The sequence below is a fragment of the Apiospora kogelbergensis genome (genome assembly GCF_038363985.1).
Source record: "Apiospora kogelbergensis strain CBS 113332 chromosome Unknown utg000001l_segment0_segment0, whole genome shotgun sequence".
NCBI lineage: Eukaryota > Fungi > Ascomycota > Sordariomycetes > Amphisphaeriales > Apiosporaceae > Apiospora > Apiospora kogelbergensis.
In genome coordinates, this window is record NW_027117418.1 from 5521237 (window position 1) to 5548695 (window position 27459).

Consider the following 27459-nt stretch of genomic DNA (forward strand, 5'->3'; position numbering starts at 1 on the left):
TACGCAACCCGGTGCTTTTGACCATGGCAGCTGGACCCGACAGCTCTGTCACAAGAGAAAGTACGGATTGAAATTAGAAAGTACATCTTGGCAAACGATATAAACTTGATGTTGAAGCTATTTCTTAGAGTTGATATTCCTTGTAAGGATTTTAACTTGAGAAGATATGTCAGCAACTGCCCTGTAAGCATGCATGACAACATTGGTTTTCTATTTCTTCTGCAAAAGGCAGATACAACCCAACCGCATGGAGCTGGATGTATTTAGTCGTATTGAGCATACCTCCCCTTATCACAGCCTCTGGACTACATGCTTGCCCCGAGCCTCGCATTGGCATGAAAGTAATCATGGGAGTGAATCTCGCTGAAATGCAATACAGATATAGGAAAAGCTTTAAGACGGTCGTATGCCTTCTTGACAACTATTTCTCCGCTCATATTCGACATGAGCCTTTGAGAAATGTATCGAGATGCATGACAATTACCCTGTTGTAACGCCCACGCCCACGCCCATGCGGGCCTTGGCAATCTCCAAATATACCACCTAGCATAAAGTGGCAACTGCTCAGGAAAGAACAAGACAAGCCAACCTGATTTGAGACTCATCTTACATGAGGAGTCTCCAGGCACCAAGAAGTAGAGCAGCAAAACCAGTGCAAACACCCATGAGCCACTGCAGGGTTTGGAATTTGACCTGCTCCAACTTCTCCCGCAAAGTTGCGACTTCCTGTTCGATCTTGGTCTCTGTCTCCTTGATCTTCAACTCTTGATTTGCAGCCTCTTCTCGTATGCGCCCCTTTTCCAAGTTGAGATCGAGCCGCACGGAAGCCTGCGTCCGGCCGATTTCGTCGCGTAGCCGGCTGTTCAGCTTGGTGATATCGTTGGTAAGTCGCTCATGCTCCACACGCGTGGTGCTGGACTCGGTGCTATCCGCCGAGAGAAGCTCAGAGCGCAACTTGGCAAAGTCAACTTTTTGGGTGTAGGTTGCTTTGGCCGCATCTTCACGAAGGACCATGGTTCGGGTCAAGTTTTGTATGCTGGTGAGGATGTTAGAAAAACTGCCCTGGTAGGATGAGCGATATCGGTCGAACGAACCTTTCCTCGATGACGTCGTTGAGAACCTTCATCATCGCAGCCGACTGGTCCTCAGTAAAACCTTCGCTCTGCAGCCGTTGCACAAACTTCAACGTATCAAAATGGTGGTCGCGCATCCGTGGTGCCGTCGTATGGAAAGACCGTTTGAGAGCCGGGTTTCGGAGGATGGAGGAGGGTCGCTTGGGTTGCGCCCTCGTCTCTGCGTGAAGGGCTCGCCAGCTTGTCCTAGAACCCACGCCATTATCTGGCTGCAAAGATGCTGCTTGCATCTGTTGCGATAAAACAAAGCCTGAGTTAAAGGCTCGTGAAGCTGTGGTTGGCCCTTGCCAGCTGAGACGAGGCAATAAGAACCTCGGCAGCGACTGTGCCGTATGCATTGTAGTGGTTGCCATGGCGGGACCAAATTAAAGGTAGATTTCAAAACGGAAAGAAAATGGGTTATGAAGGAAACGAGGTTAAAGAGTGATTTGGAGCGCCAACAGTCCAATCAATTGATTTCTGGGCGACAACGGCCTCCTAGGAAGACAGCATGCATGCGAGTTGCTATCGTGGTCAAGTGGATGGCCCGGAGCGGGTAGTGACGGCCGGTGGACAGGGGCTCCAAGAAGTGGACACAGCAGCCACAGAAGCCACAGGTCCGCCCAAGAAAGAAAACCCCGCCGAAAACGTGGCTGAATTGGATAATAAAAATCTCGTCGATCGACTACGAAGTTTCTTCCTTTTTCCTTTCCTTCCATATTATTAATGAACAACGCAAAAAATCACATTCGCGAGCAACATACTATTTGATGCGAGGTAGCTGCTTTCGAGGAGTGGCCCACGACCATTGAAGTTCTCGAAGAAATGAAGAACAAATCCCAGCGCACAATCTTGGGTGCGGCGCTTCTCTGTGAGGTGGGAAGGGTCGCAATGATTGAACGTACATATCACATGACAGCATGTCTGTTTGCTTGTGGTACAAATAAATTCTCTTGACTGCCCAAATACTTTGTGATCAAAGTGACTGTTATTTGCCCACTTGGGAGACGGGCTATACAGCCTTCTATTGCTTGGGCAACCTCCTCGGTAGCCCTGCTGCTTACGTGTCAAACCACTCCAAAGCATCGTCCTTGGAGAACACGGCCTTGTAGGCGAACCCTCCGTCTGGCAGTTCCGCCCTAATGGTGTGAATCGAATGGATCTCAGCTGTTTTGCCTTCTTCTGGACCCGGCTCGAAGGCCCTGAAGTGAATATAGCAAGGGCCAGTCTCGGGCATGGCTGGGATGCGTAGTTTGCCGAAGAGGATGTGGCCGTACGCGACCTCTGCATGGCGCACGGACACGAAGTCATCGACGGTGAAAGAGGTTAGGTCCTCGTCGGAGAGGTGGGCGAGGGGCTCGAAGTACGGCAACTCATGCTTTGCCTTGTCTTTGCGTTCGTGCTTCAGAAGGTGCTTCAGCTCCTGCTCGAATTCCAAGAAGGCGCTCTTTGATGCTGGTTTAGGGGCATGAGGTGCGCCGAGCTTGGCCGTCTCAGCGGTGGCCATTGTAGCAATGCTGGAGGGGTATTGGCTTGAGTCGGGGTATGCTTATATGTAAACTGGCTGGAGACCGATACGATTGTCGATGTGGTAGGAAAGGTGAGCAGTAGAGGGCAGAAAATGGTTCCGCTGTCTAGATACCCCAATGCAGTTACTTATACGACGTTGGATATGTGACCAGCTACCGGCAAGATTAACAGTGAGGGTCGCACAGCATGGCTATGATGCTAGCACGATGCGTGACCTGGCGCATGAAGTTGCAGCGCAAGCAGGTTTGGGGGAATAGAGTGAGGGGTTAGTCAGGGTTTGGTGCTAGCAGATCATTGGCTTGCTCATCTATCAGTCGGGAAGACTCACTTCGGCTGCCACGTATGTACTGTATGTATGCAGTGGTATCTGGATGATACGAAACAGTTGGCAGTGTGCCTGGAGCTACCCTCGGATGACGTAGAGTGGGAACTGTTGTTGTGCCATCCACGCCTACATATTACTTGCAGTGCATACGGTGGGATCCCGGCACACACACCAAACGCACCGCGGATACCTAGGCTGGACTCGTGTCAAGAACAGACAACTAGGTATTGGGTATGTAGTCCTTTTCGGCTTATTAGACCTAGACTATATTTTGACTCAATTGGAGCCAATGGACCGCCGGACGAACATCCCACCGACATCCACCGCCAATGCCTCGGCTCTTCCTACTATAGCGTCCTTGCCTGTTGTGCAGGCAAATCGACTGTAGGTAGGCCGAAATCGTTGGGGAAAGCCTGGTCGTTCTAGCCCCCTAGGCATCTGGGAAGACCCAGCCAACTGGTCAACGGAGTCGCAAATCTACAACCCTTGCTGCTTCGACAGATAATCTCCGGTGCCTATCGAAGGCGAAAAAAAAACCTCCACATCATCAACCTCGGGACCCTTCCGCGGGCAACCCAGCACACACAGAAGATGGACGCCCTGCGAACGCGATGCGCAGCCCTAGCGGCTTGCTCTCCTTTCTCTGCGCCGGCGCGCCGACTCATAAGTGCACCTAGGCCGTTCCTCAAGGCACAAGCGACGAAGCCATATTCCCAGTCCAGTACGTAATCTATCAAAACCTCCTTCCCGGCCGCTGTCTGGGTTTTTGGTCGAGTCAGTTGCACACTTGACTATATTATATCTATACCCATGTTGCCTGTCACCTGTCGTCTGTGGTCTTCCTCTTGCTCACGATCGCCTGCTCTTCCGTAGCCGCCGCACTGCAAGCCAGACCCTCTTTTCTCCGAAGAACCATCAACTTTGTCGCGATCGGTGTCGCCTTCACGTCCCTCGGTTTCGCCATGACTGCCGCCCCCGCGTTGCCGGCCCTTAATGGGATACTCACACCTGCTACCGACGCGGAAACGCTCACTATGTTCACGCCGGAGGACCAAGAGGAGATACAGGTCGAGGAGTATATAGCGAACCACTGGTTAACGAAAGAGATGCGGACAAGGGCCGACTATTCCGAATCGCGTCCGCATTTGAAGATACCGGAAACCTTTCGCGTCAACAATCTGACGGCCGGCACTCTGCGCGGTCCCGGCAAGGTTGTCGTTCCCCCCGTTTGCCTGGGTCGAGGCCGGCGGCAAGTCCATCGTCTCCATCTCGTACCTGGGCTCGGGGCTGTGCGGACACCCCAAGATCGTGCACGGCGGCTTTCTGGCCACGATGCTGGACGAGGGATTGGCTCGTTGCTGCCTAGGCGCCCTGCCTCACGGCGTGGCCATGACGGCCAACCTGAACATCAACTACAAGGCACCCACACCCGCAGGCACATATGTAGTCCTGAGAGGTACGACGACCAAGGTCGAGGGTCGCAAAGCCTGGGTCGAAGGCCGGATCGAGACGTTGGTTGCAGAGGGAGAGACGCCCGTCGTGCTCGCAGAGGCCACGGGATTATTCATCAGTCCCCGGCAAGCTGCTGTAGGCACATTCCCGACCCCCTGTAAAACTACTTTGCTAACTGCGGATTATAGATGATGGCAAATGTAATGCCTGTTGAATGAGCGACATTAGAGGAAAGGGTTTTATAATATAGACACGAAGCGATTAGATCTGTTTTATAACCTAAGATGCACATTGCATAAGATCTACTTAACAGCACATACAACCCCTTTTAAAGCCAGCCACGCAGGTATAGACGTTCACCAACAAGGAAGCGAGTCCTTTAGATCGGTTTATACCTTGCGGTACCAATGAGTAGACATGGGATTGGACAGGCCGTGAGGGTTAGGGCTCGTAACTCAGCGTGTATAGACCGTCCTATGCAGGAAGGCAGAAGTGTATGATACAATCAGCTAAGAGATCTAAATGTATAGGAAAAAGCTGTTCATACATCTTACTACATATGTTGCCCAATTGTTCGAGTGCCCCATCAATGTGCTTGCCTGACTAAGTATTGGGTAAAGAGTATGCATAAGGGGTATGCGACTGACTATAAGCCCATTTATCAGGGCATTACCAAGCAGGGTAGTAGTATAGAGGCAGATAAAATCTGCAATTACTGACAGAAGCCCCGCGGGTTCACGCAAATCACGTCATTCTCATTCTGTTAGTGGTACCTAGTCTAACAGCTCCGGTGCGGAACCCGGGAAATCCGCAGAACATGGAAACGGCACTTGGGGAGGAGTGAGGTGGTGTGTACTTACTTGACTTGAGGTGTTTCCCCGAAGAGGAAAAAGCAATACTGTCTTTCAAACACTCCTCCTTCATTCTATATTCCCATTCTGCATAGCCCGTCGAAAACTAGTTCCCATATTATACTATACAATGGCGTCGTGAGTATTTCTACTGCCCCTCCAAGACATTTCGATAACCCCACCATCTATCTGTCTACCAATTTACCCCTCCATTATCGGATCATCATCATCGCCATGGGCTAAACCTGGAAAAACAGCAACATCACATGGCACCCGTCGCTCTCGCGCAAGGAGCGCAATGAGTTCCGCGGCCAGAAGGGCATGACCATCTGGTTCACCGGCCTCTCCGCCTCGGGCAAGTCCACCGTCGCCACCGCCCTTGAACAGCACCTGCTGCACCTGGGCCTGGCCTCGTACCGCCTCGACGGCGACAACGTCCGCTTCGGCCTCAACAAGGACCTGGGCTTCAGTGAGAAGGACCGCAATGAGAACATTCGCCGTATCGCTGAGGTATGTCTTCACGCGTTGTTTTCCTCCTCCTTTCCCGTCGCTCAACGCTCAGAGACTGACCACTATGTTTATTTTTATGAGAAACAATAGGTCGCCAAGCTCTTCGCCGACTCGTCGACCATTGCCCTGACCTCCTTCATTTCCCCCTACAAGGCGGACCGCCAGACCGCGCGCGAGCTGCACGCCGCCTCGGCGGCCGGCAGCGCCGACGAGCCCATCCCCTTCATCGAGGTCTATGTTGACGTGCCCATCGCCGTCGCTGAGCAGCGCGACCCCAAGGGCCTGTACAAGAAGGCCCGCGCCGGCGAAATCAAGGAGTTCACCGGCATCAGCGCCCCCTACGAGGCCCCTGACCACCCCGAGATAGTCATCAAGACCCACGAGAACAGCGTCGAGGAGTGTGTCGCTCAGATCGTCGAGTGGCTGCAGGCCAAGGGCCTCGTCGAGCTCAAGAAATAGAGAGACCTGTCTGCCTGCTTATGCACAATAGAACAGGATCATAGAAAAAGATGCAATTTGTGTAGATGGAAACCGTAGCGCTTGTGCAAAATGAGATCATGACCAACCAAACGGAAACGTGGACGAGTGCATTGGTTGTATCTCCTGTGTTGTAGGATCTCTGCAAAGGCCTAGTCATCGCTTGACGACTATCTGCTCTCTTCGCCCGACCCGTATTCGAAGCGTCACACTGCAAAAGATTAATACCCATTCATTCTGGCGCCTGCTTGATTTGCGTAATGATACTAATTTCTGGTTGTCGCCAAACACAACGACTTATGCCACTTTAAAGACAACCATCTCATCATGTCAGGCTTAGAGCTCAAACTCGTAGTACACGTAGGCAGTGTACTCGCTGCCCTCGCCGTGAGCCAAACCTGCCGCCGCCATCTCAGACGTCAACGCCGCATCATCCTTGGTGATCCTCCCCTTCTTATCCCGGCCGACCGCATTGCCTCCTAGGTGTGAGAACGCCGAGTCCATGTTGGACTTTACCTTCTTAGCGAGCTTCGGGTTCGTAACAACCAAGGCAGACGCAAATCGAAGCGGCAGGCCGTACCGTAGCACGGTTTCAACGAACACACGAAGCGTGAGAACGTGCGCCCAGATCATGACGCTCTCGCTCCAGCCGGTCCGGCTGAGTCGCAAGGCTTCGCCCCATACCTTCTTCTCTTCTCTCGCGACACGGTCGAACTCCTTCTGCTCTTCTTCCTTGCCGCCTTCCACATACTTGTATTGGCGCGGGGTCCACTTGTTCTCACGACATTTCTGCAAGAACTCGGCACTGTGCTTCTTAAACGTTGTCGCTGTGAACAGTACGAACTCGTCGTCTTGAGCGACTTGTGTGGCTGACCTAGGCACGACCATGGGCGACAGGTCCTCGTAGCCTTTCAAAAGTCCTTCTTCAGGTTGGCGGGTACAACGATGAGGTGGGTTTCAAGGTATTCGGAGTCTTGGATAAGTAACGAGGGGTCGACAATAGGTGTGAGGGATTTGGTCGTGAGGTTGCCCCTGAGTCTTAATTAGCGCATCGCCACATAGCCGGCAAAGAAGGATGCTTGGAGGCTTACGTCTGCTTTCTCTGAAGCGTCGCAAGGTTTGTCTTGACTTGGTTGTATTGGTTGAGCTTCCCCTTCACATCGCTGTCGACAGTGACAAGCTCCTGCGGGAAACACGAGTCAGCTGTGGCATGCCATGGATAATTATGTGCGACGTCGTTACCTTTTGAAGTGTGTCGATCAACTCGGCAATGGGCTTGTCTGCTCGATACCGGACCTTGTTCCAGTTGAATGTGCGTAGGTAGTTGTCGGTAGGCTCTGTGGTGTTTGTGAGCGGGCCATTTCCGGCAATGGAAGAGAACGGGTTGGATGCATACTGTCATTCACAAGCTTCTGTTCCTCGACCTTGTCTGAATCATCGAGCAGTGATTTGAGGGAGTCGGCGACCTTGGCTACGAGGCCCTCGCAGTTGGTGTCGAGCTTACCGAGGTCATCAGCTTGCTGGACAAGGGCATCCAAGGTTCCGATTTTGAAGTCTGGCACGGCGAAGTTAAGGACTGTTCCATTATCGCCTATGATCCCTTTGAGGGCATCAAGGGGCTCATCGGAATCGACTGCCTCCAGGGGGACCGAAACTAGGCAGTATTTCATCTTGGCGTAGGGAGGTCGAAAGATATAGTGGCAGTGGTAGCGATGCTGTGCCGAGTTGTTAGGCGGGATAACCGCTCAGCAGGAAGCTTAATGTCCCCGCGCAAGAAGCAAGCACGCGAATTAGGAAAATGTGACCGGCCTGCAGCTCCAGAAGAGAGAGTGAGAGAGAGAGTGAGAGAGAGAGAGAGAGAGGTAACTGCCAGCTCTCTATGTTGTGTCGGGCGGTTGATTGAGGTTGACGTTATTGGACCACCTAGGACAGTAGTGGTGTATGTGCATGGAGTTGGAGCTCCCAGCAGAACCCAGGCAGGTGGTAGGTCTAAAGTGACCAGACAGGCTGCCCTCTGGCTTCTGCTCTGGCCCTGTCGGCTGTTTGGATGCCCAGCAAGGCCCGCTACAAAGGCGCTCTGGTAGGCGGGGGACTGGGGGGGGCCGGGTTCTGGCCGGGGACTACTGCCTTTAAGCTCATCAGCTAGAATAACTTCTAGATGCAGACACACATGCTGCCCCACGATCACACCAGCTTCCATCATGTATCTGGTCGACGCCTACTGACTGAGTCGCTCTATGCACCGATTGCTATATGTATTATTGTCTGCAACTGGTCCAGGTACATGTACGTAGCCCGGTAGTGAAATGCAGCTGCGCGGAGCCAATGCATGTTTCAGTAAGTAACGAGCGTTGGAATCCCTCCGGCTTCCGACTGAACAGAAGCGAATATGGCCTACATGTTTATGCATCGAAGCCCATTGACTTCTCTACATAGAAATGGGAGAACCCGAGGGTAAATTGGGGGTCATCAGGACGTACAAAGTCCACCTCCAACGTGCACCTGCATGCATCAGCGAAGTTACGGGCGGTTCAGGTTCAGGTTCAGGTTCAGATGCGCCAGCCACCCGACTTCTTGGACTGCTGCTCGTGTTGCCGATCAATGAATGAGCCACACTAGGCCAAAATTAGAATCTTACGGTGACCCTCTGCCCAAAGGGAAGGGTTGGACTTGGACCTTGGGGACTGGAACTGGTGACTGCTGGGGAGACTGGGGACCAAAGCGAAAGCAGTAAAGCCAGCAAGCAGGTCGGTCAGTCGGCCAGCTAGCACTGCCGTGAACACCTCCATCTGGGCAACCTTGATACTGGCTACTACTACAAGCCTCCATACCGACCTACTAGATCAACTCCAGCTAGCCCAGCGAGCAACCCAGTGTGGCCATTCGGGGTGAACCTGATCCCAGGAATCAGTTATTGATCCCGTCTTCCAAGGAGCTGAATCCGTCCTCGATTCCCCTCCCCTTCTCATTGCTGGCGTTGTGCGGCGTCTCTTCCATCATTTTCTGTACCCATCATCCGATATCCTCCAATTTCCTGTTCACCACCAACAGTCGTCGTGTCATCTGTGTCGTCCTCATCGTCCATCACTACTTCCACGACCGTTTATACCGAGTGCGCAGCGCAACTATCATTACCTTACATCGACCGGAACTACGCTCCACGCTCTTGGCGTTCGAAGTAGTAGCTGATCGTAAACTGACGTATTGTCGCTATTTTGCATCCCCCCGGTTTCAATACTGCGAGGTGGCCATTCATTCAACTTGACATTGAGAGCCCGAGAGCCTGAGAGCCAGACCACATCAGTATACGATCGAGCGTGGAACCATTCGACCAAACTATGTTCCGATAGGGACGTGGGGGCACGTACTTGCGGCAACACGTCCTTTTCCAAGGGCCAGAATTGGTGCTCGTCAAGTCTTCACAACCAAAGACAATACATAGATACGCCCTGCGGCTTGGGATTTCTAGCCACGATTCGCCTCTACGGCCATGATCGCAGCCGCTGGATCCAATGGCCACTGCCGCGAGTAATGCGTCAACAGCCCTGGATTCCCCTCAACAGCTACCAGCTCCCGTCTCCTCGTCTGTCAGTACTGACAGTCAAGCCGAACTCACGGCTGCCCCCAATGAAGCGGCCACCGATAACACCGTCACCGGACATTCGGGTCTTCGAATAGATAACCGAGCCTATAATGGCGCTCACTCGGACGGCCGTGTGCGAAACCCGATTCCCAGCAAACTGAAGGGCAAGACAGACCTCATGAAGGGCAATTTCAACGTAATGCACATGGAACTCTCGAACCGCAACGAGAGCCAGGCCAGGTACGAGGCGGCAAAGCGAAATAGTGAAAGTACTGCCCTGCAGGCGAAGCTCGCCGAGACACCCCATTACGTCTCCCATCACCGGCGAGCCAACTATGCGCGCCCACGACCGGCCAAGACCCCATCCGACTCGGACGCAGCTGGTGCAGCTGGTGCAGCTGCGCCTGCTTCTGCAGCCACTCCTACGCCTGCTCCCGAACCACAGCGAGCGCTTTCTGCGTCAGGGGTGAAGGCAGAGCAGGCCCGCCTACTCACACTGATTCGTAGCCTGCCGCATGCGACGGTTGTGGACCAGGTTTGCAAGGCATTGGCTTTCTTCGGGGGCATTCCTGACGCACCACCGCCTGCCGACGGGAAATTTCCCGACAGTGGTGAGGCTAACGGTACTGGTAATCTTTTTGTCGGCTGGATTTCCGAGATCTTCCCAGACCTTACCCGGCCTCAGAGGCCCCCTCCTCCACCTGCTGGCCCAGCGGCTCCGGCAAGACGCCCGAGAGGCCGACCAAAGGGCAGCAAGGCAACCAAGGTCAGGAGAGACAAAGGTTTAAAGAAGGGCTCCAAACCAAATGGCCAGACTGCTACAGTTGCGCTGGCCTCGCAACCCGCACAACAAGCGACCGATGAGCCGGAAGTAGCCCACGACGAGAGTTGGGTAGATGTGGACGAGGAGCCGGCGGGAGCTGATCCAGATGGAGATGTTGTCGAAAGGAGGGTGTTTGATCTCCTGACGCCTCCACGTGTTTCTGATATGAGGGCGGAGAATGCAACCCCGGCGTCTGGGTTCACGTCTATCAACAACGAGGCCGGAGAACCTGGCTCGTCTGCTAAAAGAAGAGGCCGGCCGAAAGGGTCCAAGAACCGACCCAAAGCAGCGGGTTCTCAGGAAATGCCGCAGCAAACACAAGCCTCAACTGAGCCTAGTCACCCTCAGGCTGTGCAGGCTGTGCCTGTCACGGAGGTCGTGAGCACGACTCCAATCAAAAATAACACAGGGCGGCCCAAAGGGTCAAAGGGTAAAGGCAATGCAGCAGCCAATGCATCGACCCAGGTCTCTAAAAGCGTGCAGCAAACACCAGTCCCTGCACCGCAGACCAGTACCTCGTATATTCCACCACCCACTCTACCCACACCCAACGCCGCCGCCGCAGCTGCTCCGAGTCAAGTGAACGGCGGTGGAATCAAGAACAAGCGTACGCAGCTGCCGCCTCCGAACGCTGGTCAGGATACTGCTCCACCCCAGGATACCCAGCCAAGCACACCCCAAGTGAAGGCGTCTACTATTTCTGGTGCCAAACGAAAGCGCCAACCGAACAAAAGTGCTGAGGTAATCACGAACGGGAACGGCACGCTTGATACAACACCCCAGTCAACGTTCCAGTCACAGCAATCGGAGGTCGCCTCAGTTGGTGCAATTCTGGGAGGGAACAGGCAGCAGAACATGCCCGTGGAGCCCAGTAGCACGTCTGGTCCGCCTGCGAAGCGCTCGCGGAAATCGAATTCTGCAGCGGCGAAGCGACAAAACGCAGGAACTCCTGTACCCGCGGTGACTGCGGCAGCACCTGCCAGTAACATAGCGCAGACTATGCCTTCCTCTGTTGCTTCTCCAAACTTACCACGCCAGACGTCACAGCAGTCCACAGTGATGCCACGCCAGTCTATGGACAAATCTCTTGACGCAGAGTACGACCAGATGGGTGCACTCCAAGCGCGCAACGAGCCAAACTATCAAGCTTACGGCAGCCAGCAACAGAGGCCACAGCAGCAACAACACCAACAACAACAACAGCAGCAGCAGCAGCAGCAGCAGCAACAACAGCAGCAGCAATCACATCAACAGGCTCCATCAGCCACTAGACATTCTATCCCTGCTGCACCGGCTGAGGGCTTGGCTGCACACTATGAACAATTCACAGCATCTATGCAAAACCGCCAGCAAAGCGCGCAGAGCAGCAGCAGCAGCAACCACCCGCACATGCAACAGATGCAACAGCGTCAACAACAGCATACTGTGTCCCCTACACCATCACATATCTCCAAGCCACCCCAAATGACAACCACTCTGCCCTCTCAGCAAAGCACCCGGGCGACTGCGAACGCTCCAAACTATTACAGCCAAAACCAGAGTCCCTCCTACACAGTACAGCAAGGGGCTTATTCCTCGAACCCGCGCCAGCAACATGGCATGACAACCAACTCCCCCGGGGACCACGCTGGTGTCCCATGTGACGCATTCTCCGCAGTTTGGGACCCAGAATAACTCGCCCTTGATGGGAACCGAGAACTCGTTCCGGGCCTCGCCGTCCATCAGTTCCGTCCACCCTAATGCTTCGTATGCTGCCCCCCGACGAACGACGTCTGCGTCATCGATGGACAATCCATACCGGACGGCAAGCAACGCCGCACATGGGGTTCCAACGCAGTCACCACACTTCGGGACATCACGGCCAACTCCCGCAAGCTCGCATGGCGGTGTAGCTTCGTTTCCCTCCTTTTCTGACCAGAGCTTGTTCGATATGCAGGCGCTGGACTCCAGCGCGGCTCACAGCGGTATGGGGATGGGAGGCGCGGGGGGCATATGCTCTGGGCAGCAACGTCCAACGCACCAACAGTGGCTCGGGTGCGACTTCATATCCGAACAGTGCTATGACAAATGGCGGGTACGACACCAGCGGCTTAAATAAAAGCGGTATAAACACGGGCTACGGTCGAAACCGGTGGTCTTGACGATGTAACGACGAAAAAACCATGCTTTGTTTGATTATGTCTGTATTTTTGGTGAGGGGCTTTCATTTTAGCCCCTTTTCTGCTATTTTCATCTAGTCTTGGAGCCACGAATCATGATGGGCGTTTTCATTTTCCTCTTGGGCGGCGATTTTGGGGGATTCTCTTGCAGTTTCAAAGTAATTTCAGACGCAACCTGGATTCCTACCGACACTTGGGAGGTCTTCACTGCGCTACGACGGACGAATGAATGGAACATTTGATCGAGCAAACATCGGCCATGTCATTTTCTCTTCGACGATGCTGCCAGATGTGGGAAGCGAAGTCGGGAGCGGAAGAGTACAGAAGCCAGAGATGGGACTGAATATACCACTGCAGTAGTCATGCCGCCGATCTTAACGTCTTCCCCCCAACCACCCCAATGTATTTCTAGGCATAATGAGCGATATCGAGTATAGCCAGCTTTTTGTTCTTGATCAAGCGTCTCGATGGAAATAGAGGAGTATCATGTCATATATGTGGTGGAGGTCGGTAGCTACACCGACTCCTTTTTTTTCCTTTTTTTCTTTTTTTTCTTTTTTGGCTTGCTTGGTAACGTGTGGCTAAGTGAACCAGGTCACCCGGTTTCCTCCCCAGATTTGCCGAGTCATGGACATGCCCAGAAGCCTCGGCCCACGACTAGTATTGTCGGTAGACCAGAATTCGCCCGTAGGTGATATGGGGTTATATCGGCCAAATTACCCACTTTGGAGCAGGATGGCTTCGAATCGAACTTCTTCTTCCTCTTCCCTCCTGTCGCTTTTTTTCGCTGGTGGGCGGCCGGCGGCTCCTTCTCCCCCGAAAGTGACCCTCTTCTTTCTTCATACCCCCTGGGGTTGAGCACGAACTAAGTTGACATCTGGAGAAGAAAAAAAAAGGGAATCCATCATCGCCGTCACGATCAATCGACGGCCACGTTTTTGCCTTGTTTTGGTTTGTGGTAGATGGATGATCTTGATGTACCGCATATACTACGTAAGCTGTGTGCGTTGTTGTGTGTCGTCTGCAGAGCCCCCTTTCTTTTGCCTGCGTGCCGTCGTGACAACAGTTGTCTCTCATGTTTTCCTCTTAGGTACATTTACATATGCATAGTTAATTCTAGTCGGACGATATTAAAGTTTGACCAAGAAACCGACCGCTGAGGCTCTAGTTGTCTTTTCTTCTCCCCCCTGCTGTTGTCTCACCCCTGTCCCCTAACCTTCCAGTGTCACGCGCTATCTAGATCCATTCCGACGCCATGGAAAAGACACACGCGAGCTAGACTCCACAGCCTCTCGTTTCCCGAATCGGCTGGAAGTCGTTAGCTTGTTTAAGCAGCGTTGTAAGTGATGGAGGCTAGGCCGGACGAAGATAATATACCCGGGTCTCGTTGCAGGAACAAACAGTTGAGTTCACTCTTCTCATGGCCATCGCATCTCGCTTATCGGGAGAATCTAGTGCCCGCGACGGCTGCGCGCAGGGAGAAAGCATGCTGAGTCAGTAGGTGAGCGAGCGGCGATGTGGTACAGCGCAAGTATTACACATGCAGACAGGAAACACCGACAACAACCTGCCAGACGTTCACTACGTATTTTCTCCCACACGCCAACCCCCCATGGCTGGTTTGGCCCTTTGGGGTCCGGGCCAGCCTCAGATAGATTTCACGACTGGGGGAGAATAAACAAGCGCCCGGGACGACCGTCGGAAACCGTTGACCGTACAGTGCGCCAGCGCGAGTGGGAGGCACGAATAATGGTGGGAACCCCGATACTTCTACGGGGGACGCGAGAAGGAAGAAGAAAACCAGAGTGCGTACAGATCATGGGGTGGGTGGGAGGATCTGTCCTGATGAGATGATTGTGTGGACAACGGGCCGAATATGGAGTTTTGGTCGATGTGCGATGGCAATGTGACGGAAGAGAAACAGGAAAAGAGTGGGAGACAGCGAAAGGGAGCAGCGCATGCTCTCCCGACAGTGGGGGGCCCCTGACCCCATGGGAAAGCTGGCATAAAGCAGGGTACCTACGACATTGGTGTTGAGACTCCCCATATATCGAGTGGATATATGTATGTAATCCATCGGACGATTCTTGGGCGGGCTGCTGGATAGGGACAATACATACCACCTCATGGGGTCGGAAGTCGGGAGTCGGCGTCGGAATGTGGGCGTCAACGAGTGAGTGGTACGACCGAGATCCGACTATACTCGCCAAGAAAACAGTATTCGCCGTTTGGCGTTGGGAGCCTTGTAAGCAAGTTATAGACACTTATAGCAGTGTTGACGAGTGCGGCTTGGACACATTGATAGTGTCTTGCTTTAGCATTGGCTTCATCTATCTGGTACACTCATCCCCCTACCCCGGGCTCATCTTGGCCCAGCTGTCAGCCCAGTACCTATGCATACGAGTAACGCTGCATAGACAATTCAAATAAGAAAATTGGTGTTCGGAGGAGTCCTCATTTTGGCCGTCGATCCCATCCATAAGACAAAGAAAATAACTCCAATATGGACGCCGCCGCTTCTAGGGCCGCCTAACTATCCGGCCTGAACCTCTCTTGACCGGAACGCCTGCAAATGCCAATGACTTCTCGTGGGTATAAAATAAACAACAAGAGAGATAGAGAGAGAGAGAAATGATGGTGATGTATAGTAGAGAGCATTACGTCAAACGACGTAGATTGGTAGGGTGAAATTCGAGCCATGGGATACATTTGTATACATGGCGATTATTCGATGGGATCTTCGTCAATCGATTCTAAGGGTGGGCAGACCGATTCAGGTGCTACTCGGCCATACCACCACTCGTCTTGGACTGCCGCGCCATCCTCTTGGATGAGGTCCAGCATCACCGCAGCGTTTCTTTTGATATCCTGCGGTCGTTCAACAATCTTCCGATCTAGGATGAGAGCTTCGGCGGTCTGCATCCATATTTGTTGTAAAACGGGAAGATCCGGGATGATGAGCCTGAGTTGCTCTCGGGATAAGGGGCCCATCGGCATCCCAGCTGACATGCTAGTATCGAAGACCAGGCTTTCCACCATTGTAGCGTTGGGCAGTGGTGACGTAGCGTCACTCGGCCTCCGTGCTGCGTCGGATGTGCGACGGGCCCTCGTGTCCGGAAGAGGTGGTGAAGCCTCAGTCCCCGGAGCTGCAGCATCTTTAATATTGAATGACGACTTCTTGCGGCTCAGACCCAACAGGCCCCGGCGTGGTTTCGCCGCTGGCTCGGCAGGGATCTTAGTAGCTGGGTTTTTGGCAACTGAGTTGTACCAAGCGTCGACAGTGCCTCTTCGTGAGTTGTAGCCTTTGATCTCCCAGAAACGCTCGCATTGCCGAAGTCCACCGATACACAACGAAGTCACGTAAATCTCGTCACTGGGCTTCCCGTGCATGTAACCGCGCAAAGCTCCTTCGACACGACCGACATATGAAGGGGGTCGTAGCCTTCGGCAGAATGACGACACTACCATGGGGAACACTTGGTGAACATGTAGCAGCGTCTTGTCGTCGTACATACTCATGATCTTGGCCTCGATGGGGTTCACCGTATAAGGCTCCTTCATGAGACCGTGGCCATGCTCTTCGATATACTGGAGGTGGAGAGCCCGATACGTCTCGAAGAAATGAAACAAAGTGAACAGCAATGGGATCAGGCGCCGCCGCATGCGCTCGCGCTGAACAGAGAAACCCCGCCGTTGTTCTTCGGTCCTCCTCAGAAAGAGCTCTTTCGTAATCCACTCGCAAATGAGAAATGCGAGTTTTGCCGCAACATGTAATCGATGCCATATCCCACAGAGGTAATGTATGTTCACAGCCGACCTATCTTCCGGCACCGGGTACAGCCGTGTCGCATAAGCCGGGATGTGGTGTTTGAGGTGATAACGAACAATCGGCAATTCGTTCAGTGAAATCATGGCATGCCACGAACGAGACGCAAGTCTCAGGCTCAATATATCAGATAATGGTAATGATGCCACAATCTGAATCTTCAACTCGTTAGGAAGCGCAAGGAAAAGCTGGTCGAAAGCCGCCCTGTATAGATGAGTTAACAAACAATTTAAACCCAAATTGATTCGGGATTCCCACAAACCTCTGTTTGTGAGCGTTTTCAGTGGCCAAACGGCGCTGGTCATGCTCGGTTGAGGTTCGTAAGGGTATGATATTACGGAACTTGAAGGGAAGACGTCTCTTATCCGCAGTCTTGAGGATTTCGGCATCAATCTGCTCTGGTGACTTGGAGGCTCCAATGGGAAGGATAAAAGTCGAGGCGGTGCTGACCACTGAACCGTCTTGCTGGGGGGCATTTGGTGGTTGCCGGTCTTTCGCTTCGGCAAGCTGCTTGAGCTTATCAAAGTATCGCTGGGAAGCGAACTCGGTTACGTGAGGGGGTCCATGGCAAATGATAGGCGGAAGGACGATCGTCTGTCGATAAGGTAGGACTTCAAAGCAGAGCGGAGGACAGGCAGTCGCTGGATGCGTCCAAGTCCTCTACGAGGCAACGAGAAGCCAAAGGAATGAACCTGGTACGGGCGACAGTTGTCGGTCGCGAATTAAGCATATTGGGACATCGAGTACTCGGTCTGAGACGGCAGTGGGTTCTTCAAGTCGAAGGCTGAATCGCCAAGACGCAAGATACGATCGGTAACGAGTGGACGGGCGAGTATGAGATGTTGGACAGAAACGCAACGTTCCGAGTCTCTAATCGGCCCAACCTGCACACCCGGGGCGCCAGTTCCACCGTCTCTTCTCCTGCTGTCAAGGCGTTGTGCTCTAGACCCAAGGGTGCCTGGTGCCTGTCGCTAGTCGGGTCTCGGCGAGAAGCGAGGAATGTGAGGGCGAATCTTGTGCCGGTCACTGAGAAGTCGTCGAATCGTCCAGAGAAGGGGGCGTCTTTCGATGAAAACCAGTCGTTCTGGATCGTCTCCAATCCGTGGCCGCGTTGAGTCGTTCCGCGGCGAGCGAAGACGTGAGTGCACAAGAGTCGGGATCAGGTGCAAGGCGTGGTGTGGTGGTGGGAGTTGCCAATGGGAATCGTTTAATTGGGATATGCCGCCACGTTGTGTTAGTGGTAATAACGGGTGGGATTCAGATTCACTATCAAACGAAGGTGTCGGGACCAACACAGCAAATCCTATACGATCAAAGACTCGAGGGGAGGGGGGAAGGTAGAATCGAAACGCAAGAGGCAAAAGTAGTATACTTCTAGTCTCGGTGGTCTGGTCCGGCTTAGAAGGGCAGGTCTTGGGGATCTCTTGGAACTGGAGAAAAAGAGACAAGAGACTGGGGGTCGGAATGGGAAAAGAGGCCGAGTGATGGGTAATGGGGGAGGGGTGGAGGGGGTGTGTGGAAGCACGGGTGGAGAGATTCTGGGGCGTCTGGGCAAAGAAGCAGCAGCGGACAGGACAGTGGACAGTGGACAGTGGCAGGCAAGGCCTTGTACTTTGGGCCTGCTCTCGCTGCTCCAGGACACACACGGCGAAACGAGAAGAGGACGGACGGGGAGCTACGGAGCGTGGAGAAGTTCTTTTCTTTCTATTCTTTCTCTTTTGGCCGACATTTCACCATAATACTACCAAGCCAAAGCTTGCCAAGGGGTGGTTACCGCCGCGCGTGGCCCGCTGGGCTCTGGGCTCTGGGCTTCAAGGCTTCTCGCTCGTCAAAACTCTCTCTGTCTCTCTCTCCCGCTGTATGTGTGTGTGTGTGTGTGTGTGTGTTTGTGTATGTGTACCACATTGGACAGAGTGCTGTATTGATTGATGCACGTACGATACCTCACATCCATCCATACTTTCAGGTCAGATGGCTATCACAGTACTACATACCTACCGGCCCGTCACCCACTCATGCCTCTGTCGAGTAACCTCACACCTTGAATTATGATTGTCTCTCAATATCCATTCATTCTCTGAACTACCACTGATAGGCAAGGACGCGTCTCCGGCCGGCTGTTGTAGAGTTTGCGGCTACTGCAACACTTGACGCTGAGGGGCTTGTACATAGTTGGCAAAGCTGGTAGTTGGGCTTAGATATGTATGTACAGGTAGCAACGCGCGCCCTCCTCGGTGCACTGCAGTTGAAAGATGCGCCACCTTTTTCGTCCTTTTTCGCTTTCTTCTGTACCGTCTCGGGGCTATTCTCGTAGCCAAGTTCGACGGAAACGTAACCAGCTCCCACCCCCAGTGGCCGACGGTGGTCACGTCTGGGTCCACGGAGCACTACTTACGGCGATATGGCCGGCCAAATAGTGGGGTGGCAACAGCACGCCCGAGCGAGTGATCTTCCCGCCTTGAAAGCCCTTTCAACACCCCCTAATCGTCCAGTGCTTTCCTTCCATCGGCGGGCAGCGGGTGTGCTACCTACTACCTACCTACTACCTGCTACCTGCTACCTTCTAGCCTTGCGCGAATCAGCCAGTTTCCAGCATGACGTTCGTCAAGCACGCACGACCTGCCACGAAACACAGATACGTATGTATCTGCCTACCGTCCTATGTACTACCTAGCGTCAGTGGAGCCTTGGTCACTTGTCTTTGTCGTCGTCGTCGCCGCCGTCGCCGTCAAACCAAGCCAGTCGGCCCGTAGAACCCTTATCAAAGACGGTTATCAGTCATGAAGTCGGTCCACCCCCGCCTAACGCCCGATACACAAGAGATAGACAAGGCTGCGCTGTACGCTTGCTACTGGTCGCACTTGATATGTGACTGTCTTGTTATCTTGCAAATCCAGAAGAGAGCTGTCATGGTTTCGACTTCTCACAACCCAGGGCCGCGCCTTCTCAATCTGGCCCTGCAGCGACCCTGTGCCTGCTTCTGTGGTCTGGTCTAGAGCTCGCGTCTGCATTTAGCCGGCAGTCTGACTCGGCTGAGTTCGATTGGGTTGGGCGGGAGCATTCTCTCTTTTTTTGGCCCATACCACGCACGCCATGGCTCTTCCTTGCCGAAAGTGCCTCCTTTAAGCTTATGCCGAGCAATGGCCACTGGAGTTTAAGGGTAGATCGGTGCAATGCCAAACAAGCAATTCGCTTCTTCCTTTGCCTCAATATCGCAAGATGGTATCTTCGCAAAAGAAACGTTCCCTCAGGCGAAAACGGGCGGCATTCAAAGTCACGAGGGTGACCCTATCACCTATGTATGGGCCCTGCGCACATATGGACGACCATGTCATAGTATTTGTGTGCTACTACCAAACGATCTGCATTACAACTCGGCACTTCTCTCACGACTAACCTTCCCACTGTCTTAGCAGTTTTTAGCAGCCCCGGATTAGAGCACTCGAAATCCTTATTGATGATGCGAAGCTTTCCAGAAAGGCTTACGATGCAATGGCGACAATGCGACGGGTGCCGCAACTAGTGTGCGAGGTGCTGTCAATCTCTCCACGAGCGTACGTAGTATGTCTAGGTCAGGTAAAAATGGCCATGCAGATCGCGACCTTGGTTTGAAGTGAACTGGCTACTTGTACATAATCTGGCCGATGGGAAGGTTTGAGCTCGGCATAATTTCACGCGTTTCCACGAAACTATCGTGAACACATACCCTCTAGAAGATGCCGCGGACCGATTGCATGCTCACTCGTCCATCACTTGACTCCGGGAAAGCGGGAAGATGGTTCTACTTCTTGGCAGACAGTGCGTGCGACGAGGGAAGGGATGGAGTCCCCGCGACGCAAGAAGAGTCCCACCGATTTCTAACCGGCCCTTCTCCGGCCGTTCTCGCAAATTGCTCAGACTGACTCCGGCTTATCTCATTGGCGCTCTTAAACAACCCTGTCATCGCCTTCTCCTTATCATCACCCAGAGACAAACACCCAGAGGAGATGCTGACATTATAGGTAGATCCCCGTTCATCGGGGGTCGCAACTATCGACAAACTCTATACAGAGTACTATGCGCAGTATCACCAGCCAGTGACGATCAAGTTTGCGCTCTGCGTGCCTATCATCAAGGTGAACAATGAAGCGTAACGCTCGAGATCGAGAGGTTTGTTTCTTTTTCGTAGCGCGTCATGTAAGTAGTAAGACAGCGGTGCTATCATTGCCCAACAACTCAGCTCCGAGTTGGTAGGGATCGGCATCTCGCTTCCAGCATTCCAAGAGGGTTTGTTTTGCATGTCATATCATCTCGAGCCATTCTACCTTCTGATCTCAACACATACCCAAGCTTTGTCCCTCAGAAATTGATGTCATACTTTCCGGGACAACCATAAATCTCTTGACCTATTGACCCATAATCCAGCCCAGAATGTTCTGCCCAGCAGCGCAGCAGTCAGTGCGCCAGGGGAACGGGCAGGGAGAGAGAGAGAGAGAGACACACACACACACACAGGGTACGTACCGGCCACGCCGCGTGAAGAAGCCATCCGGCTCGGAAACCCGTCCTAGGTTAAGGCTTCGGACCGGAACCGCCTCCCTGCCCCCTTACGTTACCTGGGTTTTTTTGGATGTGGGGGTCACACTACTAGTGACTACAGTAGAACTAGAACATCTTCCCCCTTCCCCCTCACGACTGTTCCGTAAGATGCCGGCCCAAATCTGGGGAACTCGTATGTCATTGGCTTTTGTGCATGGCTGCCCTGTAAGACGCCCGCCCTCTGTTGTAAATAGCCCAGACTCACCCACCCACTCTAGACCACCAGTCAGGCAGCCTTCCAGCTGCCAGCTCCTTGCCTGGTCTCATATTTCCTTTGAGGAAAGGGGCTGTCGCATGTTGCCTCAATTACCTCAAGTTACTGGACGTGTTCTAACATGGGTTTTGCGCCAGGCGAGCTCCGACCCTCTCAAGCCATCGGCATACTTGTCTCCCTATGGAGTGCTTCCTGTGTGCTTCCGTGTCCCAAGTTTCCTCCATCTACATAATAATAGTAGTAGTAGTAGTAGTAGTAGTCGCAGCAGTAGTAGGCATATTCCCTTGTTTTGGACCCTCGGCAGGCTTGGCTCGTTGCGACATATCCTCCAAAGAGGTGCATTGTATGAGGCGATCAGCAATTAGATTGCATCACTGCGATGCAATCCGAATGCCGAAGCATGGCTTTCTGTTCGCATGACGTTGCGCCCCTGAGGCAGGCGAAACCCGTTCCATGGCCTACATACTACTGTCTATCTCACGACCCCGAAGCGGCCCGCACTCGCAATCATGGACCGTTTGTGTGCATCGACGAAACTCGAGCCGTACATATTGCCCGGTCGATCTTTGCAGGCGGAATCTAGGAAAACAGCAGCTGGCAGCAGACGGGTGTGTAGCTTAGCTAAGCATCGACATTGACACCCTCCATGTGCCATCCAACCATCTCTTTCGACACTTTCGCCGACAGTTTGGTTGGAGATCGACGCCAGTCATCTGTCCCAATGCGTGCAGGCTACAGGATCAGGACCCCTCATTCTCGCGTGGGAAGGAACTCCACCCTAGCAGTTAGCTGACTCTCTCTTACTCTCTTGTCTCCCTCACTCTCTCCCCCTCCCCTCTCTCTCTCTCTCTCTCTGTCTCTGTCTCTCGTGGCAACGGATCCACAACTTTCATGCCGCAATGTGTCTAACCTGGCTATTCTATTAATAGCAGGGAAGCTCTCTTCAGGGCCCTGCCTCGTCGCCGACGCTCATTCGACTACGAATGGGACAGAAGCTGCTTGTCTGACGAAAAGGCGGTACTTTCGAGTTACATGACATCTCGGACGAGCCAAACCACTGCACCCATACACCGCAATCTCTTTGCGCTGAAGCGGCGGTTCTATTACTCATCTTGGACTTGTCCCTTGGGCGTACCGTAATCATGGCTCCCTCGCCAAGATTGTCAAGTGTTCCTTTTTGAGCCAGGGAAATTCGTGCCCACGACAAGTCAAATAAATGGACTTTCTCGTTGCTGCTCTTCCTCCCCCGCCGCATCTTCGCTGCTGCGTGGGCGGTTCTTTCGAAAAGAAACATAGATCTCCACCGACATCCGGCAGGATTCTTCGTCCCATAAACAGATAATGCCTCTGGCCTTCATAGCTTCCTAGCCTCATGGCCAAACTTGTTCTGCAATTTGCCTCTTCATCACTCGAGCCTACTTGCTCTCGGCCCTGAGCCGCTCCCTTTCCAAATATCCCTTGTCATTTTTTGTGGCCGCTTTCGCCTCACGGATCTTGTTTGCCAACGACCTTGCCGGGTCCGTTCGGTTGATAGGTATCTTGTTTATCGACACGAAACCCCGAAACATCGCCGTGTGCTTGCGGGCCTGCAGGCGCATACCCACCACCGCCCGGTATTGCTCTTGTCTCCAATAGGTCTTGAAGGTGTTTGACCGCGTCGCGGCTGATCAATCCTACGCACCACTAAGGCGCATTGAGTGACGGTTACCTGCTCTCACTCAGCTTAGCCAGTGCCTCGTGTTGTCACCTCAGGGTTACATCAACCCGGGCTTTGCGGCTAAAGTGACCGGGTCATCAACAGAGCTGCCTTGGGAGGCTGGCTTGCCATAATCACTCCTGATTTTTTTAATTGGAAATACTGCGGTTTGCCGGCACAAAATGGCGGCTCCAACCATCGAAGCCCCCGAACCCGGTATCTCTGCGGTCGACGCGGGCCCTGTAGATTCTCCGGCAACGCCGTCTTCGCAAGACGCCCTGGCGCGCTTCGAGTTCGAGACGGGGAGAGGCAACGAAGGTACAAAAGTACTCCTGGTCGAATGGAATCCGGCAGCGGGCGATACTGCCGGCACGTCGGGCGCTCTTTTATACGGCGGCAAACAAGATGAGGGTTGGGAGGTTTCCTGGGAGGGCAAAAAGACCCAAATCCCTGCCCAGAGTGAAAGAGAGGGGAGCGAAACACAACGAGTTTATTTCTTAATACCTTCCGACATCACTATTCCGCCCATGATACAGATTTCGCAATCCCGAAGTGGTCGGGTACTAAGTACGAAACCGATGCCCGCGATATATATCCCGGCGCTTGGTATGGACACGAGAAAAGATGTAGGGAAAAGGGGTGTTCTGCATACTATTTGGTTCGTACCACCCCAATGCATGTTTAGACGTCATGCGTCATGATCATCGAGTGCATCAGGCAGTTACGAGATCGGCGCCAGGGGCTCTCTTTCTCTAGAAAGTTTGAATCACCAAGGACTGACCTTACATCGAATGCAGGGCCAAAAAGCGTATGTCCCAGTTACAGGACGAAATCCGCCGCGAAATGGGGAACAACAGCGAAGGCATAGCTTTGGTCATGGCGGTGCAGGAAAGGGACTGGATTGCCGAGCATTTTGGGCTACCGAACCCTGACGCGGACACTGGACATTCCGATACAAGGCAGATTCCGCCTACTCCACAAAGCCCAAGATCACCGGTAGCAGGCCGACTCGGTGAGAAGTTGCGGGGCCTGAAGCTGGTCACAAACGCATCCGATTTTACCGCCTCCTCTGGTAAGTCCTTTTTATGAAAAAGGAACTACAGTTTCTTTATTTCCCCTTGACAGGGATAGATAGAGAGAGAGAGAGAGAGAGAGAGAGAGAGAGAAAGAAGAGAGAGAGAGAGAGAGAAAGAAAGAGAGAGAGAGAGAGAGAAAGAAAGAGAGAAAGAAAGAGAGAGAAAGAAAGAGAGAGAAAGAAAGAGAGAAAAAGAAAGAGAGAGAAAGAAAGAGAGAGAATTGCTCACGATTCCCATTTAGGTCATCAACAGCATCATTTATATTCACTGTCTCCCGACACGTCGGACATCGCTATTCCGTCGACAACAACCTTTGCCGCCGGCGCGGCTAAAATGGGGGCTGCGGCAGGCCATGCGGTCGGTTCGTTGAACGCCATTGTCAGTGGCAACAACATGCCCACCACTAAGGCGCATGAAACTGAGGACGAGCTGTTCATGCTGCCTCTGAGCCCCAGAAGTCCGGAGATGACGAAGAGCCCTTTCAGTCTGTTATGAAAAGGGTGGTGTTGAGATACATGAGATTATAAACGAGGTGGAGACCTGAAGCATAAGATGGGCTGAAAGCATCAGTCTTGGAATTTGGGTGTAGAGGCGAAAGCCCGGTCTTTCCGGCAAGCTTATTGTTGCGACGTCGTCACTAGTGTTGCCGACCTGGCTTTGCAACTACGACGCCAATGCCACTATTATGTGACAATAGTTGGACTTGTAAGGCAAGTCTAAACAATAAAAGCAAAGCACGTTGTTGTCCAGCCATAGCCTGTAGAATTAACCAGCCTATTATGGTTTGTCATCGACCGGTGTGCGATTTCAATGAATCCCCATGAAGTTTCAAAGGATGTGGCATGAAATTGTCCAAGTACTCTATAGAATGCAACGCTGGCTTAGGTCCATGATACACGGAGGCATCAGCCTGCTGTCGAGGCGGAACCGGATGCCTGGCTATACGAGAGACGATGGTGATCGCATGCAGCCTTTGCAACTTTGCGCAGCTCGAAAAGGGCAAGGGCTATTCGCGAACTGCAAGCGTTGCCTATGAGGGCCCGTCCGGAAGCATGTATGTCGCACCCGGTGAAGAAACACTGGACCACTGGTGCAACCCGGGGGTTTGCAGCTCTGCGGTGATGCAAAATAGGGAGAAAAAGAACATGTGTGCTTGGATGGGGGTGCACAGTGTTCGAAGCGGGCGTACCTACAGGAACACCACGTTGATATCGGACCGACTACGACTACAAACAAGCATTGGCGCGGATGTGCAGCTTATCCCAACACCGTGACGCCGTGGTATGTATGTACACGTTGGCAATATCGAATAGAAGATGCCCATGGGCTGTCGCTGACGAGATAAGGAAGCGTAGTGTGTTGGTTGGTACTTTCTGGTGGTTAAGCAACTTCTTACTGCATTGTGACCCGGCCTGACACCGGCGTGGTCTGATATGGCTACCCATGTTCGTCAGAGTGAAACCGGCCTTGCGACGGCGCATCTCACTGTGGTACAGCAGCTCCATCCGGCTTGGAATTTTGTTGGGATTGCTTACGATTCCGCGTGATATCATCCGATGAACCTCACTCATCGTCTCGCGCCTAATAAAGGACATTGGAGGGTTTCTGACCCGGGCGCTGCTGGCGCTCCGTTCTCAGCCCCCTTTTTGCGAAAAGGCGCCGCATTCTCCCACAGGCCAATCATGCCCGTAGCGCAACGCAGAAAGTAGCATCACCGTAGCTTGTAGGTCCCGTAAACTGTGCGTGTTCCAGCGGTGGTGGCGGTGGTAGTAGACGTAACTTACCATCACCTCCAACCACCAACTCGGCGCTCGTTCCACCTCTCCTTGCGCTCCTGTCGCAGGTAGTACAGCTTTCTGGCGTCGCGGTACCGGCGCACCCAGTCCAGCACCTCGCGCTCCGTCGCCACCCCGCCTGCGTCGTCGCCCCCATCGGTGGCGGCATTATAAGATAACGACGAGCGCGGCGGGGCTCCGCGGCCGCCGTCGAGGAAGCTCTCCTCGAGCGCGTCGCAGATCTGCTCCTGCTCTGCCAGCGCCTGGGTCAGGCGACCGTACAGGGCGGCGGGCGCAAACGACGACAGGGCCGCGTCCATCTCGGCCTGTTTCTGGCGCCACTGCCGCTCCAGAGCGTGTGTCGACAGCAGCTGGGCCTGCGTATGCGCACGCTGCTGCGAGACGCGCCCTTCGAGGTCCACTAGGTGCGCCGCGAGCGTCATGTTCTCCGTCAGAGCGGACTGCAGGCCAGCGTGCGAAGACAGGAGGAGGGGTGCCCAGTGTCGGGCGCGTGCGTGAGGGCGTTCAGGAGGTTGGGGTCGGAGAGGATATCGGCCAGGTCTTGTTTACTGTAGTGGCGGCACAAATCATATAAGGTCAGTATTACGTACAACAAACGGGCAATGGGAAGCTATCACCACCGCAGTGCCAATGCCGACTTACGATTTGTCCTCGAGAACCCTAGGCAGCCATTGCTCGCCCGGATCCGGAATCTCCTCCGGGGGTGGAATCTGGCGCGCGGCGGGTATCAGGCCGGCGGAATCTGTCGCGAACGTTCTCCCTTTCCCATCCAACATGGTTTCTGGGTTTGGCGGTGGGCGCGGGGACTGGTTTGTGGCGGGGGTACCTAGGCGGCTGGTGTCATGACTGCTAGGCTTCGGCGGTGGTATCGGGGGAGGCGGCGTAGGGCTGTACATCTTGGGGGGTAATGCGGTGCGATGTCTACCAAGTTGTCGAGATGATGGGCTGGGCTTGCTGGACAGATGGATGCAGACGACTGTGACGTCTCGGGTTACGCAACTAAGCTATGACCCCCCCCATGGTGCTTATCTTATCAACACATCTGTGTGCCGTGCGTGACACGGAGAAGCTCTCATCAACAGCAACAGATCCACCAGAACCCCGGATCTTCAAAACCCCCAGCTTTTAGCCCATTGCCTTTACGTACTAATACTCATTCATGAGCGAGTAGGTGGCTTGCTATTGGATGGGCTGGCTGCCCCCTGGCGACAACAGGTTGGCAAACAATGTTCAAGTTGTCGGGCTTCGCCTAATTAGATGGAATTTGGAGGAAACAAGGAATCAACGTGAATCACGCTTAATCTCCCACTCGTTGATGATGCGCAGCATCTTGGCAAATTAGGCAAATTAACTACCTGGCTGTTACCAACGCCCAACCAGCAAGAGCATATAAACGATAAACTTCTCGCTAGAAGATACAACGACTTTTTGTTCATGGTGAGTAGCCGCTC

General features: G+C 53.4%; 10 protein-coding genes across 10 annotated transcripts; 4 read left to right on the forward strand and 6 right to left on the reverse strand.

The window, feature by feature from the left end:
- Positions 1–606: 606 nt before the first annotated feature.
- PG998_001772 (uncharacterized protein) lies at positions 607–1486 on the reverse strand (the record flags this gene model as incomplete). Its single annotated transcript, XM_066868590.1, has 2 exons — positions 607–1036; positions 1095–1486. 2 exons carry the CDS (start codon positions 1484–1486, stop codon positions 607–609), a joined length of 822 nt encoding a protein of 273 aa, XP_066737005.1.
- Positions 1487–2172: 686 nt separating this feature from the next.
- PG998_001773 (uncharacterized protein) lies at positions 2173–2619 on the reverse strand (the record flags this gene model as incomplete). The annotated part of the gene is made up of 1 exon (XM_066868591.1): positions 2173–2619. The coding sequence occupies one exon, from the start codon at positions 2617–2619 to the stop codon at positions 2173–2175; it is 447 nt and encodes a 148-aa protein (XP_066737006.1).
- Positions 2620–3929: 1310 nt separating this feature from the next.
- Positions 3930–4611, forward strand: PG998_001774 (adenylyl-sulfate kinase; the record flags this gene model as incomplete). Its single annotated transcript, XM_066868592.1, is given in 2 exon segments — positions 3930–4193; positions 4210–4611. 2 exon segments carry the CDS (start codon positions 3930–3932, stop codon positions 4609–4611), a joined length of 666 nt encoding a protein of 221 aa, XP_066737007.1.
- A 789-nt stretch (positions 4612–5400) lies between these two features.
- PG998_001775 (Adenylylsulfate kinase-domain-containing protein) lies at positions 5401–6239 on the forward strand (the record flags this gene model as incomplete). The annotated part of the gene is made up of 3 exons (XM_066868593.1): positions 5401–5408; positions 5528–5780; positions 5871–6239. 3 exons carry the CDS (start codon positions 5401–5403, stop codon positions 6237–6239), a joined length of 630 nt encoding a protein of 209 aa, XP_066737008.1.
- Positions 6240–6593: 354 nt separating this feature from the next.
- PG998_001776 (V-ATPase subunit C) lies at positions 6594–7145 on the reverse strand (the record flags this gene model as incomplete). The annotated part of the gene is made up of 1 exon (XM_066868594.1): positions 6594–7145. The coding sequence occupies one exon, from the start codon at positions 7143–7145 to the stop codon at positions 6594–6596; it is 552 nt and encodes a 183-aa protein (XP_066737009.1).
- A 23-nt stretch (positions 7146–7168) lies between these two features.
- Positions 7169–7927, reverse strand: PG998_001777 (uncharacterized protein; the record flags this gene model as incomplete). Its single annotated transcript, XM_066868595.1, has 4 exons — positions 7169–7289; positions 7349–7440; positions 7500–7594; positions 7654–7927. The coding sequence occupies 4 exons, from the start codon at positions 7925–7927 to the stop codon at positions 7169–7171; spliced, it is 582 nt and encodes a 193-aa protein (XP_066737010.1).
- A 1842-nt stretch (positions 7928–9769) lies between these two features.
- PG998_001778 (uncharacterized protein) lies at positions 9770–12337 on the forward strand (the record flags this gene model as incomplete). Its single annotated transcript, XM_066868596.1, has 1 exon — positions 9770–12337. The coding sequence occupies one exon, from the start codon at positions 9770–9772 to the stop codon at positions 12335–12337; it is 2568 nt and encodes an 855-aa protein (XP_066737011.1).
- A 3209-nt stretch (positions 12338–15546) lies between these two features.
- On the reverse strand, positions 15547–17378 carry PG998_001779 (F-box domain-containing protein; the record flags this gene model as incomplete). Its single annotated transcript, XM_066868597.1, has 3 exons — positions 15547–16852; positions 16911–17289; positions 17348–17378. 3 exons carry the CDS (start codon positions 17376–17378, stop codon positions 15547–15549), a joined length of 1716 nt encoding a protein of 571 aa, XP_066737012.1.
- Positions 17379–23318: 5940 nt separating this feature from the next.
- PG998_001780 (uncharacterized protein) lies at positions 23319–24707 on the forward strand (the record flags this gene model as incomplete). Its single annotated transcript, XM_066868598.1, has 3 exons — positions 23319–23830; positions 23934–24208; positions 24454–24707. The coding sequence occupies 3 exons, from the start codon at positions 23319–23321 to the stop codon at positions 24705–24707; spliced, it is 1041 nt and encodes a 346-aa protein (XP_066737013.1).
- A 1291-nt stretch (positions 24708–25998) lies between these two features.
- On the reverse strand, positions 25999–26904 carry PG998_001781 (uncharacterized protein; the record flags this gene model as incomplete). The annotated part of the gene is made up of 2 exons (XM_066868599.1): positions 25999–26548; positions 26651–26904. The coding sequence occupies 2 exons, from the start codon at positions 26902–26904 to the stop codon at positions 25999–26001; spliced, it is 804 nt and encodes a 267-aa protein (XP_066737014.1).
- Positions 26905–27459: the final 555 nt, after the last annotated feature.